We start from the raw sequence: 16,828 nt of genomic DNA, 5'->3' as shown, positions 1-16,828 counted from the left end.
TAATAATTTAATAAGAAATTTTTTATTCATAATAACTATATATATTAAACTTATTTTTATTCTTTTTAATTTTTTTCTCTTATTAAATATATAGTGTATGAATAATGAGTAGAAAAGTTTAATTAGGAGACGTTTGTAATCACAGCTCATCTCAACTCATCTCACTACTATTCAGCAATTTTAACTCACAAATCTCACTACTATTCACAACTCATCTCACTACTATTCACAATCCATCTTAACTCATCTCAACTCATCTTCGAATCCAAACGTCTCCTTAATTTAAAAAGAATAAAAAGAATAAAAAAAATATGAAATGTAGAAATGATGAGCAGCAGAGCTCATTTAATAACGATAACTAGAGTTATAAAAATAAATCGAAAAAGTGGCCTGGACCGATTGGTTCGGTCCAATTCAAGACCGGTTCAGTTTGGGACCGATTTTTCTATTTTAAAAACCGGTCAAAACCGGGTCCGATGCCCAGATTTCAGTTTTTGGGCACCGGACCAGCTCGTATATATATATATGTTTTTTAATTAATTTTTAATACTATATATAATATTTTTTATAGTATATATAATTATATATGAAATAATGTTATATTATAATTTATAATATAAAATTTAAATCTTAAACATGAACATTTGTTTGATCATATGTTTTAAATATAAAGTATATATATATATATATATTAATTACTTTTTATGGCCTAATAAATTTGTTTTGCAGTGTGAGGGTGTCAAATGAATAATTAAATATAAAGTAATTAATTTATTTTTTACTTAATGATTAAAGAAATATTTTCTAATAATTTTATTATTTTTAAAATGTTTAAATGAGTTTAAAAAATGTTTGAAAAAATAGGAAAAAGAAAAGAAATTACACTATTAAGTAGGCGGTGTAGAATTTTCGGTGGCCCTAACACCAGTACTGATCATCTTTAATTCTATTAAGGGTGATTCATCTTTCTACAATATATGTTCGATCGGTGGCCATATCTAATTATATATGTTCGATGGCCATAGCTATAATTTGTTGTCCATCACCGAATGCTACTGCTCTAATTAACAAATTAAGTACTTTGTAGACAAGAAGAAAACTATTCCTCCATATATAGAAATGAAGCACATTAAACATGAGAACTTGAACAAAGCTACTCGTGTTTATTGGAGTCAAATTTTCCTGGTTTTTATTACGTTTTTAGTGGTCATTTTTTTTTTTTTTATATAATACATATATAAAAAAAAGGTATATAAAAAAAGGTAGAAGGCCATAATCGGATGTACTGATTTCTTTTATCGATCTTATCGTGACTATAATAACATCTTATCTTCAATTTGAGTTTATATCATCTAATGGTAGTGATATATGTGTCACATCTTTAATAGTAAAATAAAAATAAAATAATAATATGATGTATAAAATTTTTTCATTATATATAGCTTAGACCCTACCCAAATAAAAAACTTAAAAAATTATAATAGCCCATCGAGTTTAATACATAATTTAGACCAACCAAATTAAAAGGTTCTAGAAACCCTTATGTGGCTTATAAATACAAAGAGCTCCATCCACGTACAGCACCACGCTTTATAAAGACGGTAACAATCCGACCCAATGATTTTAAAGTTAGAATATTGATCATTTTTATTTTATCTAAATTATTTTTAATGGGCCTAACGATAAATTATTAAAATTGATTAAGAATTTTAATTAAGTTCAATAATTAGATTATATCGCATTTAATACGAGAAATATTTTAATCATAAAAAAATTACACAAAAATAAATTTATAAATTGATATAGTTTAATGTAGTACATCATATTATAAAGTTGTAAAATAGACCTAACAGATCACATGAAACTACGACAGTTTGTGAGTTTATTTTTATATAATTTTTTTGTGTTTGTAACAATTCTCATTTAGCATTAAACGAGTTAAACTTATTTTAAAATTTAAAAATCGGTCATTAAAATTTATTTTAATTTAAAATCTTCATTGATTGAAGTTTCTTATAAAGTCTCACTCACTCCAATCCTATATTAAATTAACTACTAGAATATATTTTTAAATTCAAACTCTCTCTTCTTATATGATCATGAGAACATCAGTGCACTACATGTCATACATGACTGTTCATAAATATGTTGACGACATGCGACTTGAAAATAATTATTCATTAGCTTTGGCCACAACCAAGTGGGGAATGACAACCAGCGGGTTCTGCATTGCAATTCCAAATTTGGCTCTCATGTCAATCTCTTCAGATGCCATTCCATCAGGGAGCTTCCAATCGAAGAGATGAATCAGAGAAGCGAGCAACAAGCTAAGCATTCGTACCCCAAGAGCCAAACCTGGGCAAATCCGCCGCCCAGAACCAAACGGGATGAACGAGAAGTTTGTGCCCCTGTAATCCACTTCTGCAGAGCCGCCAGCCATGAACCTCTCTGGTATGAACTCTTTTGGCTTGTCCCAACACATGGGGTCTCGGGCTGTTGCCCATGCATTCACGATCACCGGAGTGTGCTTTGGAATGGTGTATCCACAAACTTGTACATCGATCAAAGCACGATGAGCCAGCAGCAAAGGTGCTGTTGGATGAAGCCGCATCGTTTCTTTCAAGACTGATTGTAGATAAGGAAGTCGTAAGATATCTTTCTCTTGAATGGTTCGACGTCCTGATCCGATTGTTTTAGCAAGTTCTTGTTTTGCCTTGGCCATCATTCCTGGATTGCGAAGCAGCTCAGCCATTGCCCATTCCACTATAGTGGTAGTTGCACCAGTTCCTCCAATGAACATGTCCTGATAAATATATAAACTGTACGTGATGATCGATGTAAATGAAACAAATATGGATTCCAGAGAGAGAGAGAGAGAGAGAGAGAGAGATCACCGTTAGCAAAATCTTGATATCCTCGCGGTTAAATTCCTTAGGGCCATGTTCTTCGCCATGGTCAAGGAGGACATCCAAAAAGTCGTTACACCTCGGTGATGCAGAGGTTCTGCATTTCAAACGTCGATCAATCACCTCATCAAGCAACGCATGCAATCGATCGTAAGGTACCTTAATAGTCCGCCTGATGCCTTGTAGATCGAATGGCTTTAGCAAAGGGAAAAAGTCTGAAACATTAGGCTTCCCCAGAAGTTCCAATATCGTCCCAACATGCTCCTTTAGTTCTTGAATACTATTTGATTTTTTATCAATTAAGTCCACTGAGAACATGGTGTTGGACAACAAACTTAACGTGGTTCCAAACACTAACCTCCCAATATTAATGGCTTCCCCAGTTTCACTGGCTTCAACCACTTTTCGGACCAAAGTATCCATCATTTGGTGTCGCAGGCCTTGCAGCGCGTCAAGTCTCTGTGTTGTGAACATCTGGCTATTACATATTTTTCTAAGGCTTATCCACTTTTTATCCCCCTGTAGCCATACCATTGACAGCTCGAAGTTAGCCTCCGCGGCTACAGCATCTGGCATGGCTCTCCCTAGAAATGCTTGGTCATTCTTCTGGAGGATTTCCCTCGCCATTTCTGCTGAAGAAGCAACCACCGTTGTGACGAACCCGAGTCGTACGGTCATGAGGGGGCCGTGCTTCTTGGCCAACTTGGCTAAGGACTCGTGGGGCGTATCACCGATTGCAAGGAGGTTCCCGATCATGGGAAGGCCAGTTGGGCCGGGAGGAAGCTTTCTCTTGTTGAAAAACCAGCTTCGGAGGTGAAGATGGGCCTGGCTACATATCAAGCAGACCGAAGAGATCAAAAGAAGAAAAGTAGTCAAGGTCTCCATTGTTGTCGGCGTTTGAACTAAGCAATATTTTAGTCTGCAGTTTGCAGCGAATGGCATCAACAAGTCCTGTATATAAAAGGAATTAGTGCAATGATCAGTACAGGTTAGCTTTATTTATTTACATACTTTTATTACAAAAAATGACAGACTTTAATCATTAGCTCCAAAGTCGAATGTAAAATTATTGCTACAGTACTTCTTGCTTTCCTTTCTAGAGATTTCTTTTTTACGCAGAAGTTTTTCAAGTGAAATTAAAGGATATAGACAAAATAGTTGTCAATTTACACGTTTTTATTAAAATAAATTTAAGATATAATATTAATTTCATCAAAAAATCGATAAACTATAAAATAATTATGGGTGTGTATATATATATATATCTTTTTTAATCTTAGTGGTAGTGGATGGTGGTAGTGGACGATTTATGTATCATGTGGAAAACGATTTGTGCAAACTTTAAATAGATAAATTCTGTGTAAGTTTTTATAAAAAGAGGTAGATCTTATCTTAAAAAAAAAAAAAAAAATTTATTAGTGAGATTTATATTTTTACAAAAGATTCATATAAAATTTATCTATTTAGATGTTGCACTTAACATTATTCTTATCATATTGTGTAAGTCGGTCATCATTGCATAGAAAAATATTTATGAAAGTGAAGGCTTGAATTAACCACAAGTTCGGGATGGATTGGCCGCCATCCAATTTAGGAGTAGTTTGAATTTAAAGATGAGTTGAGATGATTCACGAATAGTAGAATAAAAGTTGAATTGTTTATTATATTTTGCGTGAAAATTTAAGAAAAGTGCTTTGAGTTTTGAAAAAGTTGAATTATTTATTATATTTTACGTGAAAATTTAAAAAAATTATAATGATGAGTTAAGATAGATTTTGAATTCAAACGATGCCTATCTGTTTGTTTATTCTTGCAACAATTTTAAGTATTTTTTTATTTGAGTAAGGAAGAAGAGTGTGTGCGAGATTATACCAGGGACAGGACACTCAATTACATCTTAACTTCATTTTTGCATTCCTTCAAGTGGAAGTTACCACAGGGTTCAGAGATTGATGTTTCATACACTTTCGGTGTCATTACCAAGAAGAAGAATCCAGCAGTTGCAATTCCAACTCCAAGGTTGTCCAAATCTAGGCTGTACACAGAATAATACAATGTGAGAAATATACACAATTGCTTTTAATTCTGGTACATACATTCTCCTTCTAACCCTTGCCTTTGGTCTGTTTGTGTTCATTGTCGTCCTTTGAACTATCTGATACTCTTCTAACCCTTGCTGAGTACATCTAAGCCAGAATTTTCTCAATACTACAGCAACAAGCTCCAAATGTTGTTTTTTTCACTCTTTTAATCATTTTCTCCCATAGTATAAAGAAGTTTGTCTTCATGTATACCCATTTTTTAAATGGACTCAACACATATGCCCATATATCTGATGCTGCAAAACAACTCCTTAAAGCATGACATATTGTTTCATCCTCCCTTTCATATATGGGACATGAAGCATTCTTTATGTCCTTCCTTCTAAAAAGGTTCCTTTTTTTTTTTTGTAAGAAGAGCATTATTAACATCTTTTCACAAGAAAATCTTTACCACATTAGGCACATTTAACTCTCATATTTTCTTCTAATTCTCATTATAATTCTAAAGAGTGTGATCACCAAACGGTATACCTCTTGGAATTACATCCTCTCCATGATGATGGTTCCCATGAGAATGATGATTGAGGAAGTGTCAAGAGACACAACCTTTTGATTTAGTCAAAAGGTTGTGTCACTTGTTAATGATTGTGCCTTTTGCCAACCATTATCTTACTAATGATTGTGTCCCTTGTCAACCAATGTCTCATGGCCTATAGATAGAGACCATTGGTGCACAATAAAGGCACTTAATTCCCATTTATCTATCACTAATTTGTGGGACAAATACCCTCATAGAAGTATCACCATATTGTTGAATTTTCATTAGCTTTTCATCCATTTTTTTTCTTCATTTTTCTACAGTGATATCAAAGCCTAGTCATGACAGAGGAGTTAATTTGGTGCATTGAGAAGACAATAAATACGCAAGTGCTTGGTTTGACAATCACACTTGCATATTATAATAATCTTTAGAAGCTTTCGAATCCAAGAGAACACTTCCAAATTACGGTAGGAGGTCTTGAATATACTAAAAATTTTCAAAATCTAGTGAGTAGTTATTATTTTGATGAAAACTTTTGGAACATTTTTATACAAACAAAAACCTAAGGAATGGACTTAGGGTGAGCACTTAAGAAAATTTCAGTGCATGTTGATTAACCAAATAATTGGTTGATCATTTGTAAAGTCCTTGATAAGGTGATTAGGGAAAACCCCAGGAATAGCCTGTAGAGGAAGTATTTAACGAAAATTTAGCGCAAGTCAATATATATGTTATGTATTCGGTTGAAGTAATCAATTGTGACAGAGATATTGATTATTGATCCAATCAATGAGAATTGATGTCGTTCACTAATTTTTTTTAGTAAAATGAAGTCACCCTTTATATGTTGTCAGTGGGAGCACATATGGTGGAGGGTGTGGTCAGATAAGATAATGACAAAAGCGTACGCACGTAGAGGCTTGTCATGCTCTGACGTCGGTCTGTAAGAATATACAGATGAAAGTTGAGTAATGAAAAGCTTATATTGGTACTAAGGTAAAATACTCAACTGGATCATCATCGTTTTGTATGATCAAGTGAGAGATGTAATTCTAAGGGTGTAATCAGCAAATGGTGTACCCCTTGGAATGACATTCTCTTCATGGTGAAGGTTCTCATAAGGGTGATGGTTGAGGAAGTGTCAAGAGACAACTTTTTGATTTAGTCAAAATGTTGTGTTACTTGTTAATAGTTGTGCCTTTTGCCAACTATTGTCTTATCAATAGTTGTGCCCCTTGTCAACCAGTGCCTCATGACCTATAAATAAGGGACATTGGTGCACAATAAAGACACTCAATTCCCCTTTGTCCATTATCAACTTTTAAGACAAATTCTCATACGGGAGTGTCACTATATTGTTGAATTTCCATTAGTTTTTTATCCAATTTTGTTCTTCATTTTTTTACACTCATGGATTTTATTATACTATGATGGACCACTCTTTATTCTTGCTCTTCTGCCTATAACAATATGATATATGGATGATGTGGCACATTCATTCTATAACAATATGTTATATAATTAAAATTGCCTATGTAATCATCAATTTTTAATTAGATGACATAATGAGATAAGATAGAACTACTATTCGGTCTTTAACCACCACACCTATGGTCCTATATATATATTTTTTTTATCGGCACTGGGTGTTTGAGAATAGCATCTTAACTAATCTAGGGGGTATATATGCCATAGGCGTTTGACAAAGAATTTTTCGCAATGCACATCAAGTCATTCAAGGAAAAATTTTTCAGTTCGATGACCCATAGAGATTATTTGCATCCAAAAAGATTTCAATCTTAGACCTAAAGAGCATACTCACAAGCCTAAAACCTTTACCACTTATAACCAACTTTTAGGGATTCCTGTTGTCCTATATTATTTGTCAAAAACTTGTTATATATGGGTTGTTATCCTCTGCTCTAGCTCCCTATTCCCATGCTGCTTCTTCTAGATGGTTTTTATATGGTCCTTGGTGGGCCACGACCCATTAGCTGTCATGAAATGGGGAATTAAGCTTGGTGAGGGATTTGTCCCAAAATCTAATAGGTTTCTTGAATCTTTACCATAAAAAAGGTTTTGGACCTGGTTTATTTATGAAAGAAGATTAAATTAAAATCCAAACTACTGTTACTTTTCCTATAAATAAGACAGAGGCCAAAATGAGCCGTGACTTAAAAATTGTAGACCAAAATGAGATCAGATGGGGGATTGTGTACACACACAATGGTAACACGTGTTAAAGGTGCTTTTTAATAAATTAAAGCAGTCAATGGTAGCATTATTAATGAAGCAATCACTAATGCTAGAAAATAGGAAAACTACATATAATATATTGCAAGTCTTGTGGCCATAAATGGTAGAATTAATTTATATGGTTGCGGCAATGCCAAAGGCCTGTGGCCTACGACACAATACCCACATTTCTCAAATGAAAATCATGGGTACTTCGACACCCTCCTCTAATGTATAAAATAATAAATAAATTATAGAAGATTAATGATAGCATTTATTAATGTAACTTGGGGACAGTGATTAGTGGTACCAATACCATTATTAATGCTCCATGGTGCCCCTCTAGACTAGTCTATGGCCCCATTGAATTATTGATTACTTCAATTAATTCTTTACAAGAAATATTTAAATTGAGTATTGCTACGGATCTCGAATTCGAGACTCAAAATGTGTCTTGAATAGTGAAATATTTTACTTCTTTTTTTTTCATGTGTTTTTAATTATTATAAACATTTAAAAAAAATAAAAAATTCATAACATCATTAAAAAATATTTTCTTAATCATTCGGTAAAAATAAAAAATATAAAAAATCTCATTCGGGACCCAAAGCATTTCTCATTTAAATTGAGATATTTGTAAATTATAAATTTTATAATTATCTATAGACGAGTTTTTTTTTTTTCTTTGTGTACTTCTTAATTATATAAGATATTTATAACTTATATTTATTGAATTAGTATCAATTAGGATAGTTATTTCTTTTAACATCTGAATTTAAAACTTAAAATTAATCAATTTTACATGTCCTTAATTAGTTATATGATAATTTGTTGACACAATTAATATTATAAAAAACATGCATATATGCCTTCGTACGATGATTTGCACATTCAAATCTCAATAATTAGAAAATAGTTTTTTAGATCTGATCTAACATTATATATGATTATTCGAAAGGAAAATGCATGTTACGGCCACTGAAAATTATAATTTTTTAAATATTTAAAAAGTTTACAAATTTATTAAAATAATACTTCATTAATTATTAAAAAAATAAAATAAAATAGAATAAAATAGAGTATCTGTCACTTTTGGGACACTATCTTCGGTGGATCTAGATTTCTGACTCTCCTCTTGGGGCTAACCATGCATGGAGTTATATATAAGATTAATAGGTTAGGTTAGATGAGCTGGTAGTAGTAGTTAATATATATATATATATATATATATACATATATGTAGGTTAGATGAGCTGGTAGTAGTAGTTAATATATATATATATATATATATACACATATATATATATATATACATATATGTAGATTAATAGGTTAGGTTAGATGAGCTGGTAGTAGTAGTTAATATATATATATATATATATACACATATATATATATATATATATATATATTATATCAGACTCTTTACGGGGGATTTATCAATAAAAATATCATATATTGGTTCCCCAAAAAATATAAACATATCATGTACTAGAACATATATATGTTGATATTCATTATATTATTAACTCATGTATTAGGTTAATCAGATATATATATTTATATATATATATATATATATATATATATATATATCAGCTACTAGTCCCTTGGTTTTCAACTTTTTTAAAAAAATCAACCAGTTTCGAAAAATGACGTTAATTGAATAATTTATAATTTCTTACAAAAACTGATCATTCCATCCATCTATATATGAAAACTTAATAGCGCAAAACGTTATTTGATATATATTAGAATAAATTTGATAAAAGTAACGCTCACAATCAGATTGAAAATTTTCTTTTACTACAAAGTACTACAATATTTAAATTAAGTTGGAGGGAGATAGCTAGGAAGCTTGGTGCTCCACCCCTCACAATTATATGATAGCGGTGACACCGTGACATGCATGGGTGTCCTATGACGTTCTAATTTCTTTTTGTTTTTTTGTTTTTTCTAGTTTTTGTATATGACGTTTGAAAATCTTTAGTACTTTTTTTTGAAGTGTTTTTTCTTTTATTGTAAAATATGATATTCAGTAGATCAATATCGCGCGTATTCATACAGTAACTTAATTTACAACTCATTCTATTAAGTATTCAGTATGAATGATAATGTTAATTTATAAAAAATACTATAAGATCTTTTTATTTGAATTTCAAATCATACATATATAATAGTCTTCCCTTTATAACATAGTTCTAAGATATATTTCATGTGTATAATTAGTCAATTTAATTTGGCAGCACTAATGCTAAATACAGTTTTAATAAGGGTGTGCAAGTTTCGCATACTCATTTTAAAAAAAAGTTGAGTTTAGCATAAAAAAAAAAATTTGTTTTCTTGTGTCCCAAATTTCTCCTTTTTTTTTAAAAAAAGAAGTGCACAAATTTACACACTCTAGCGCTACACAAATTAATTTTCGAATACATGATAAATTTCCTTAAAAGAAAAAAAGAAAGAAAAAGATTACAATAAATAATTAAGAGTTTTGTTACTCATTAATTATCTTCACATACCACACTACATTTAAAAAAAAAATTATTTTATTTTATTATTCTTAAACTTATTAAATTTTTCTATTCATCATTAATCATATATCACATATTTGATAAGAGAAAAAAATATGATGTGTGATATGTGGGAATGATGAATAGAGTTTTTCAATAATTATTCATTAGCTTTGGCCACAACCAAGTTGGGAATGACAACCAGCGGATTCTGCATTGCGATTCCAAATTTGGCTCTCATGTCAATCTCCTCAAGTGCCATTCCATCAGGGAGCTTCCAATCGAAGAGATGAATCAGAGAAGCGAGCAGCAAGCTAAGCATTCGTACCCCAAGAGCCAAACCTGGGCAAATCCGCCGCCCAGAACCAAACGGGATGAACGAGAAGTTTGTGCCCCTGTAATCCACTTCTGCAGAGCCGCCAGCCATGAACCTCTCTGGTATGAACTCTTTTGGCTTGTCCCAACACATGGGGTCTCGGGCTGTTGCCCATGCATTCACGATCACCGGAGTGTGCTTTGGAATGGTGTATCCACAAACTTGTACATCGATCAAAGCACGATGAGCCAGCAGCAAAGGTGCTGTTGGATGAAGCCGCATCGTTTCTTTCAAGACTGATTGTAGATAAGGAAGTCGTAAGATATCTTTCTCTTGAATGGTTCGACGTCCTAATCCGATTGTTTTAGCAAGTTCTTGTTTTGCCTTGGCCATCATTCCTGGATTGCGAAGCAGCTCAGCCATTGCCCATTCCACTATAGTGGTAGTTGCACCAGTTCCTCCAATGAACATGTCCTGATAAATATATAAACTGTACGTGATGATCGATGTAAATGAAACAAATATGGATTCCACAGAGAGAGAGAGAGAGATCACCGTTAGCAAAATCTTGATATCCTCGCGGTTAAATTCCTTAGGGCCATGTTCTTCGCCATGGTCAAGGAGGACATCCAAAAAGTCGTTACACCTCGGTGATGCAGAGGTTCTGCATTTCAAACGTCGATCAATCACCTCATCAAGCAACGCATGCAATCGATCGTAAGGTACCTTAATAGTCCGCCTGATGCCTTGTAGATCGAATGGCTTTAGCAAAGGGAAAAAGTCTGAAACATTAGGCTTCCCCAGAAGTTCCAATATCGTCCCAACATGCTCCTTTAGTTCTTGAATACTATTTGATTTTTTATCAATTAAGTCCACTGAGAACATGGTGTTGGACAACAAACTTAACGTGGTTCCAAACACTAACCTCCCAATATTAATGGCTTCCCCAGTTTCACTGGCTTCAACCACTTTTCGGACCAAAGTATCCATCATTTGGTGTCGCAGGCCTTGCAGCGCGTCAAGTCTCTGTGTTGTGAACATCTGGCTATTACATATTTTTCTAAGGCTTATCCACTTTTTATCCCCCTGTAGCCATACCATTGACAGCTCGAAGTTAGCCTCCGCGGCTACAGCATCTGGCATGGCTCTCCCTAGAAATGCTTGGTCATTCTTCTGGAGGATTTCCCTCGCCATTTCTGCTGAAGAAGCAACCACCGTTGTGACGAACCCGAGTCGTACGGTCATGAGGGGGCCGTGCTTCTTGGCCAACTTGGCTAAGGACTCGTGCGGCGTATCACCGATTGCAAGGAGATTCCCGATTATGGGAAGGCCAGTTGGGCCGGGAGGAAGCTTTCTCTTGCTGAAAAGCCAGCTTCGGAGGTGAAGAAGGGCCTGGCTGCATATCAAGAAGACCAAAGAGAAAAGAAGAAAAGTCAAGGTCTCCATTGTTGTCCGCCTTCGAGCTAAGCAATGTTTTTAGTCTGTAGTTTGCAGCAAACGGCACCAACGAGTCATCCTATATAATAGGAATTCGTGCACTGAACAGTAATGTTAGCTTATTTGTTTACATATTTTTATCACGAAAATGACAGACTTTTAATACTAAAATTACATAAAATAATCTTATAAATTGACATAATATCTTATAAATTGATATAATTTTAATTTATTTTATAATAAAAATAATTTTATAATTTTAAAAATTATATCAAATCATATCAATATATAAGATTATTTTTATCTAATTATTTTATGACTAGAATATAATTTCAATGCAAAATTCTTACCGTAAAACTTCTCATTTTTCTCGCTAGAGATTTCTTTACTGAGAAATCATATTTGTAATTATATGACATGCACGTGTTACATATTCTTTTAAAAAATTAATAAATAAGAAATTATATTAGAATAGTAATTTTTAACAATAAATTGTACTCTTTTTATAGAAAAAAATATGTAATATTTACTTAATTATATCTAATATTACTCTTCTTTTTTGTAAATAATTTTATTAGAAAATCAAAAAAATATAAAATAATTGGTGAAAAATAGCCATCATACCCATGTGGCTATTTCATGAAAAAATTCTATTTATCATCCTCACATATTAGATATTATATTTTTTTTCTTTTATTAAATATATTGTATATGAATAATAAATAGAAGAATTCAATAAATTTAAGAAAAATAAAATAAAATATATATATATATATTTCATTTCGACTTTTGTTTTAGTCGAATGCATGTTAAACTAATACGTAAAAGAACTATTTCATTCAATTTCTTCAGTTCTGGATCGGGTTTTTCTTTTTCTCAATAAAATAGTCAGTTCACGTGGCAAAGGTATCCTACATATTAATTGTTTTATAACGTAAGCATCTTTTCTTTCCCCCATTATTAAATCTAACAGTACTGCTAGAGACTTGTGCCTGTATGCGAACTCCTCTGACCATGTCAGCAATAATATTAAATAAAAAATAAAAAAATAAAAAACAAAAAAGAGGAAAAGGAAAACGGGAAGAAATATTATTCAAGTTTGGAAGGTGAAATTGCAGATCTCGTGCATCCTCTTTCAGATCTCTTCCTCCTTCAGATTTCATAGATATTTTTTCAGTTCTCTTCCTCGACATCGCAGAGTTCTCACAATAGATAATTACAAGCATAACACACTTTCTCCACCCAAGAATCCACGATAAATGATTTCGCAATTTAGACCTCAGCTCGGAGAAGTTACCCAACATAAAAATAAAAATAAAAAATTGTACACATCATTACTTTTTTACTTAATTATGATAGAGCCCGTTTGGGTGGAAGTGGTACCTGCGTCCAAACAACCCCAAACTCGAAAAAGAATAGCTATCCAGGTGCAGAGAACTATTCCCAGAACAGAATGGCGCATTTTCTTCAGGCTTCCGTGCCTCTCCACACACTCTCCAAAAGACTCTCGCTTTCCTCTCCCCTTACTCTGCTCCACACTCGACGTACGAGATCCCTCTTTTGCAAAATGTCGGCCGAGTCGGCCCCCCTGACTCACTCGATCACCCTTCCGAGTCGACCCCGTGAACCCGTAAAGATTGTAGCCGCACCTGGCATCTCCAATTCTGAGTTCAGGCGAGTTACATTTATTTGTAATTGACTAACTACCGTGAAAAATTATGGTTAGTTTCAGTTTGTTGCCAACGAATTCCAAGTAAAAGTAGCTGTGTCTGTGCAGATGGGGGGGGTGGGGGTTTCCAGGAATATGGTAAACATAACATATTCCAAAATCACTTTATGGGCTAAAAATACTTTCAGATAGGTTCCAACAAACGGACCCGTGATTCTCACCGGGACTTTGTTGCTATTAAGAAGGTTCCTAATGGTGCAGGAATGCTATTAATTCCTTCTTGTTCAAGCAATGGTTGAAGAACCTGCAAACTGAAACCGGAATTTTAGGCAACCATGCCCTGTCGCTGAAACGTGTGCTTATCCAGGTAGCTATCTCATACCTACGTATACAAGCAGTATTCATGTATTTTTCCTAATGTTTTTGTCTGTTCCAGTATTAATTCAATTGAATCATCATTTGGGGCGTTTTAACAGGGAGTCGATATGTTTGGAGAGCGCGTTGGTTTTCTCAAATTCAAAGCTGACGTTTTGGATAAGGAGACAGGAAAAAAGGTATTTAATCATACCCATGCTCTGCTTCTGAATCGAAGTTGAATCGGATTCATTTTGTATTCTGGACATTTTAACTATGTTCAATTTGTGTTTTTTTGTACCTCTTGTTTTATCCCAGCTATGTCCAACCGAATAGCCTTACTAATGTTATGGTAATTCTTGATTTTTATTTATTTTTTTCTTTTTGCTGATAGATGAACTTGAGACCTCATATACCTTGGAAGATATGTATCTCATTTGTTGTCTCGTTCTCCATCCAACGCATCCAATGCTATCCTCTTGTTTCTGTTTGTACTAAAATGTTCTTAGGTTCCAGGTATTGTATTTGCACGAGGTCCAGCAGTAGCCATACTGATCCTCTTGGAGTCGGAGGGTGAAACTTATGCCGTGCTTACCAAACAGGTTAGCTTTATCTGTGTGTGTGCGTGTGTTAAGCTTGATGTATGCCAGTGTTCTGTCTGAAACTTCACCCGAATTTATTGAAAACAAAAATATTATTATGCATTTGGCACTGATTTAAGATAATGACCGTACTGCTACTTTCTCCAGACCTAATTGAAAGTTCTTACGTGTCAAAGGTTAGGGTCCCTGTTGGGAGGCTTATTTTGGAATTGCCTGCTGGAATGTTGGATGATGACAAGGGTGATTTTGTTGGCACTGCAGCTCGGGAGGTCTGTCTATCTCTCTCAAAAATGATTTAATATATGTATGTGTGTTTCTATGCATCTATCTTATCCCTTTTTTCTGTGCCTTTCATTTCTAGCAACCAATATGTATGTGACACAGATCTTGTTTAGTAAACTTTTAATATGGTAAGAATTGCGAATGCGCATGTAGGAGGCAGCAACTTAGGTGGTAGTGAGACTGACTGAAATTGCAGGAATAGGTTGACTTTCTTTGATGTCTTTATGAGAGTGAAATTAGTTTTGTATAATATGAGATTGCTTCACCTTGCGGTGCTTAAACGTCTATCAAAGTTGTGCTAAAAATGGACATAGTTTTGATCTTTTGATTATGACAGGTTGAGGAGGAGACTGGTATACACTTAAATCTAGAAGACATGGTTGATCTCACAGCCTTCCTGGAACCATCCACTGGATGCAGAGTCTTTCCTTCCCCGGTATGTTAGCGGTGGTCGTTGTTCTGGTTTACCTTTTGATTGTTTCACACTTGGGTTTGAAGAGTTAGTGCACAAAGAAACTTTTATTTCAAGATTCAGGTATGAAAGCAGTGTCATTGAAGGTACTTACCATAAACAAAGAGTGCATCTCTTTTCCATGATTTCTTTCTTCTTTTCACCTTTTATGTTTAGGTGTATCTTCTTCCGTCATGTGTACTTGAGTAGTAGCCCACCTGATGGTGAGAAATTCTATGAATCGATTAAGTTCTCGTTCAACTTCCGAAGAAGCTTAGTATGGGAAGTGCATTTCTCATTAAGGAAAATCATGCTAGTCAGAATCATCTGGTCTAAATGAATTATTATTTGTAACATTAACTACATTAATAGTAGGTGAGTTCTTAAGTTGTGTGATTTTCGTTTCCTATATTGAGAGCAGTGAATACCAAGGGAAAATTCATAAATAAAGAATAGGAATAGCAGTGCATGTTAGGATTTAGGAGCATGTTGTTCCAGGTTAATATTATTTGCAGTGGGTCAGATATGTATGGTCTGCAAGTGGCTGGGATCAGGCAAGTGTGTGATTTAAAAAATGAGAACTCGGGATTAACTATCCATCGAATCATATGAATCCTTTTCAATAAAATCATCTGAATCCTCTTCTTCCCCTCTCTAGTTCAGTTTATCATTTTCCGTTGCTTTTTTATGCCTAGGGTGGATGCGATGAAGAAATTAGCCTCTTTCTGTACCGGGGGTGTGTGGGCAAAGAGATTATCATGCAACTTCAAGGAAAACAAACTGGTCTTCGTGAACATGGTGAGATGATTGAGGTTTGTGTCGTTCCCTATAAAAAACTCTGGCGCATGACACCTGATTCAAAGGTTCTAATGGCCGTTGCTCTTTGTGAAATGGCCATGAGAGAAGGGTTACTTCCACAATCAAAGGCCTAAACTGCAACTTTTCAGCCACAAAGCGCTCGTCATGTTGACTGTTTATGGAAGCACGGCACTAGTCATTCTATATTCTGAATGAATTCGCCATGCGGTATTAAACTTCAAGTACAAACTAATAAAAAGTGATAATTCATTTGTCAAATGATGATCATTTTACTTGGATTACCTAGATGGAGAATGGAATTATGTAATCCGATCCTAAACATTTACAAGTAGCGATCTTTGATGTCACTTATTGAAATCTATCACATCTCGACAGATGGCTTGATGGAGCAACATTTTTTGTATGGTAGGGAATTTCTGTTACATCTTGGAGATGTATTCTTATTTTCTTCCCTTTCGGTTGTGTTAATTTGACCATAGGTTATGCAGTTATCTTCATGGGTGTCAGAGCCCAGACTTGTTGAAGAACACTGAAAAGCAGGCTTCATTGGGTTTCTTGGAAATCTTAATCTTCATTTTAGTCCTATATCGGGACTTTATTAATTGGATGGATGCATACATAGAATGGCAACTAATATATTTTTTCAGCGGTTCGTTTTTCTCCA

General features: G+C 33.9%; 3 protein-coding genes across 3 annotated transcripts; 1 reads left to right on the top strand and 2 right to left on the bottom strand.

Annotated features, from left to right (window-relative positions):
• Positions 1–2,173: 2,173 nt before the first annotated feature.
• LOC109010588 (geraniol 8-hydroxylase-like) lies at positions 2,174–3,791 on the bottom strand. The gene is made up of 2 exons (XM_018991469.2): positions 2,895–3,791; positions 2,174–2,803 (listed from the first exon to the last, which is right to left on the bottom strand). Exons 1-2 carry the CDS (start codon positions 3,789–3,791, stop codon positions 2,174–2,176), a joined length of 1,527 nt encoding a protein of 508 aa, XP_018847014.2.
• Positions 3,792–10,394: 6,603 nt separating this feature from the next.
• On the bottom strand, positions 10,395–11,996 carry LOC109010317 (geraniol 8-hydroxylase-like). Its single transcript, XM_018991117.2, has 2 exons — positions 11,106–11,996; positions 10,395–11,024 (listed from the first exon to the last, which is right to left on the bottom strand). Exons 1-2 carry the CDS (start codon positions 11,994–11,996, stop codon positions 10,395–10,397), a joined length of 1,521 nt encoding a protein of 506 aa, XP_018846662.2.
• A 1,384-nt stretch (positions 11,997–13,380) lies between these two features.
• LOC109010805 (nudix hydrolase 14, chloroplastic) lies at positions 13,381–16,595 on the top strand. The gene is made up of 7 exons (XM_018991727.2): positions 13,381–13,661; positions 13,918–14,023; positions 14,133–14,210; positions 14,520–14,612; positions 14,789–14,881; positions 15,232–15,330; positions 16,041–16,595. The coding sequence occupies exons 1-7, from the start codon at positions 13,441–13,443 to the stop codon at positions 16,275–16,277; spliced, it is 927 nt and encodes a 308-aa protein (XP_018847272.1). The 5' UTR covers positions 13,381–13,440; the 3' UTR covers positions 16,278–16,595.
• The last annotated feature ends 233 nt before the right edge of the window (positions 16,596–16,828 follow it).

Source organism: Juglans regia, chromosome 2 (assembly GCF_001411555.2).
Source record: "Juglans regia cultivar Chandler chromosome 2, Walnut 2.0, whole genome shotgun sequence".
In the NCBI taxonomy this organism is placed as follows: Eukaryota; Viridiplantae; Streptophyta; class Magnoliopsida; order Fagales; family Juglandaceae; genus Juglans; species Juglans regia.
This window is presented reverse-complemented; position numbering and strand designations above follow the sequence as displayed.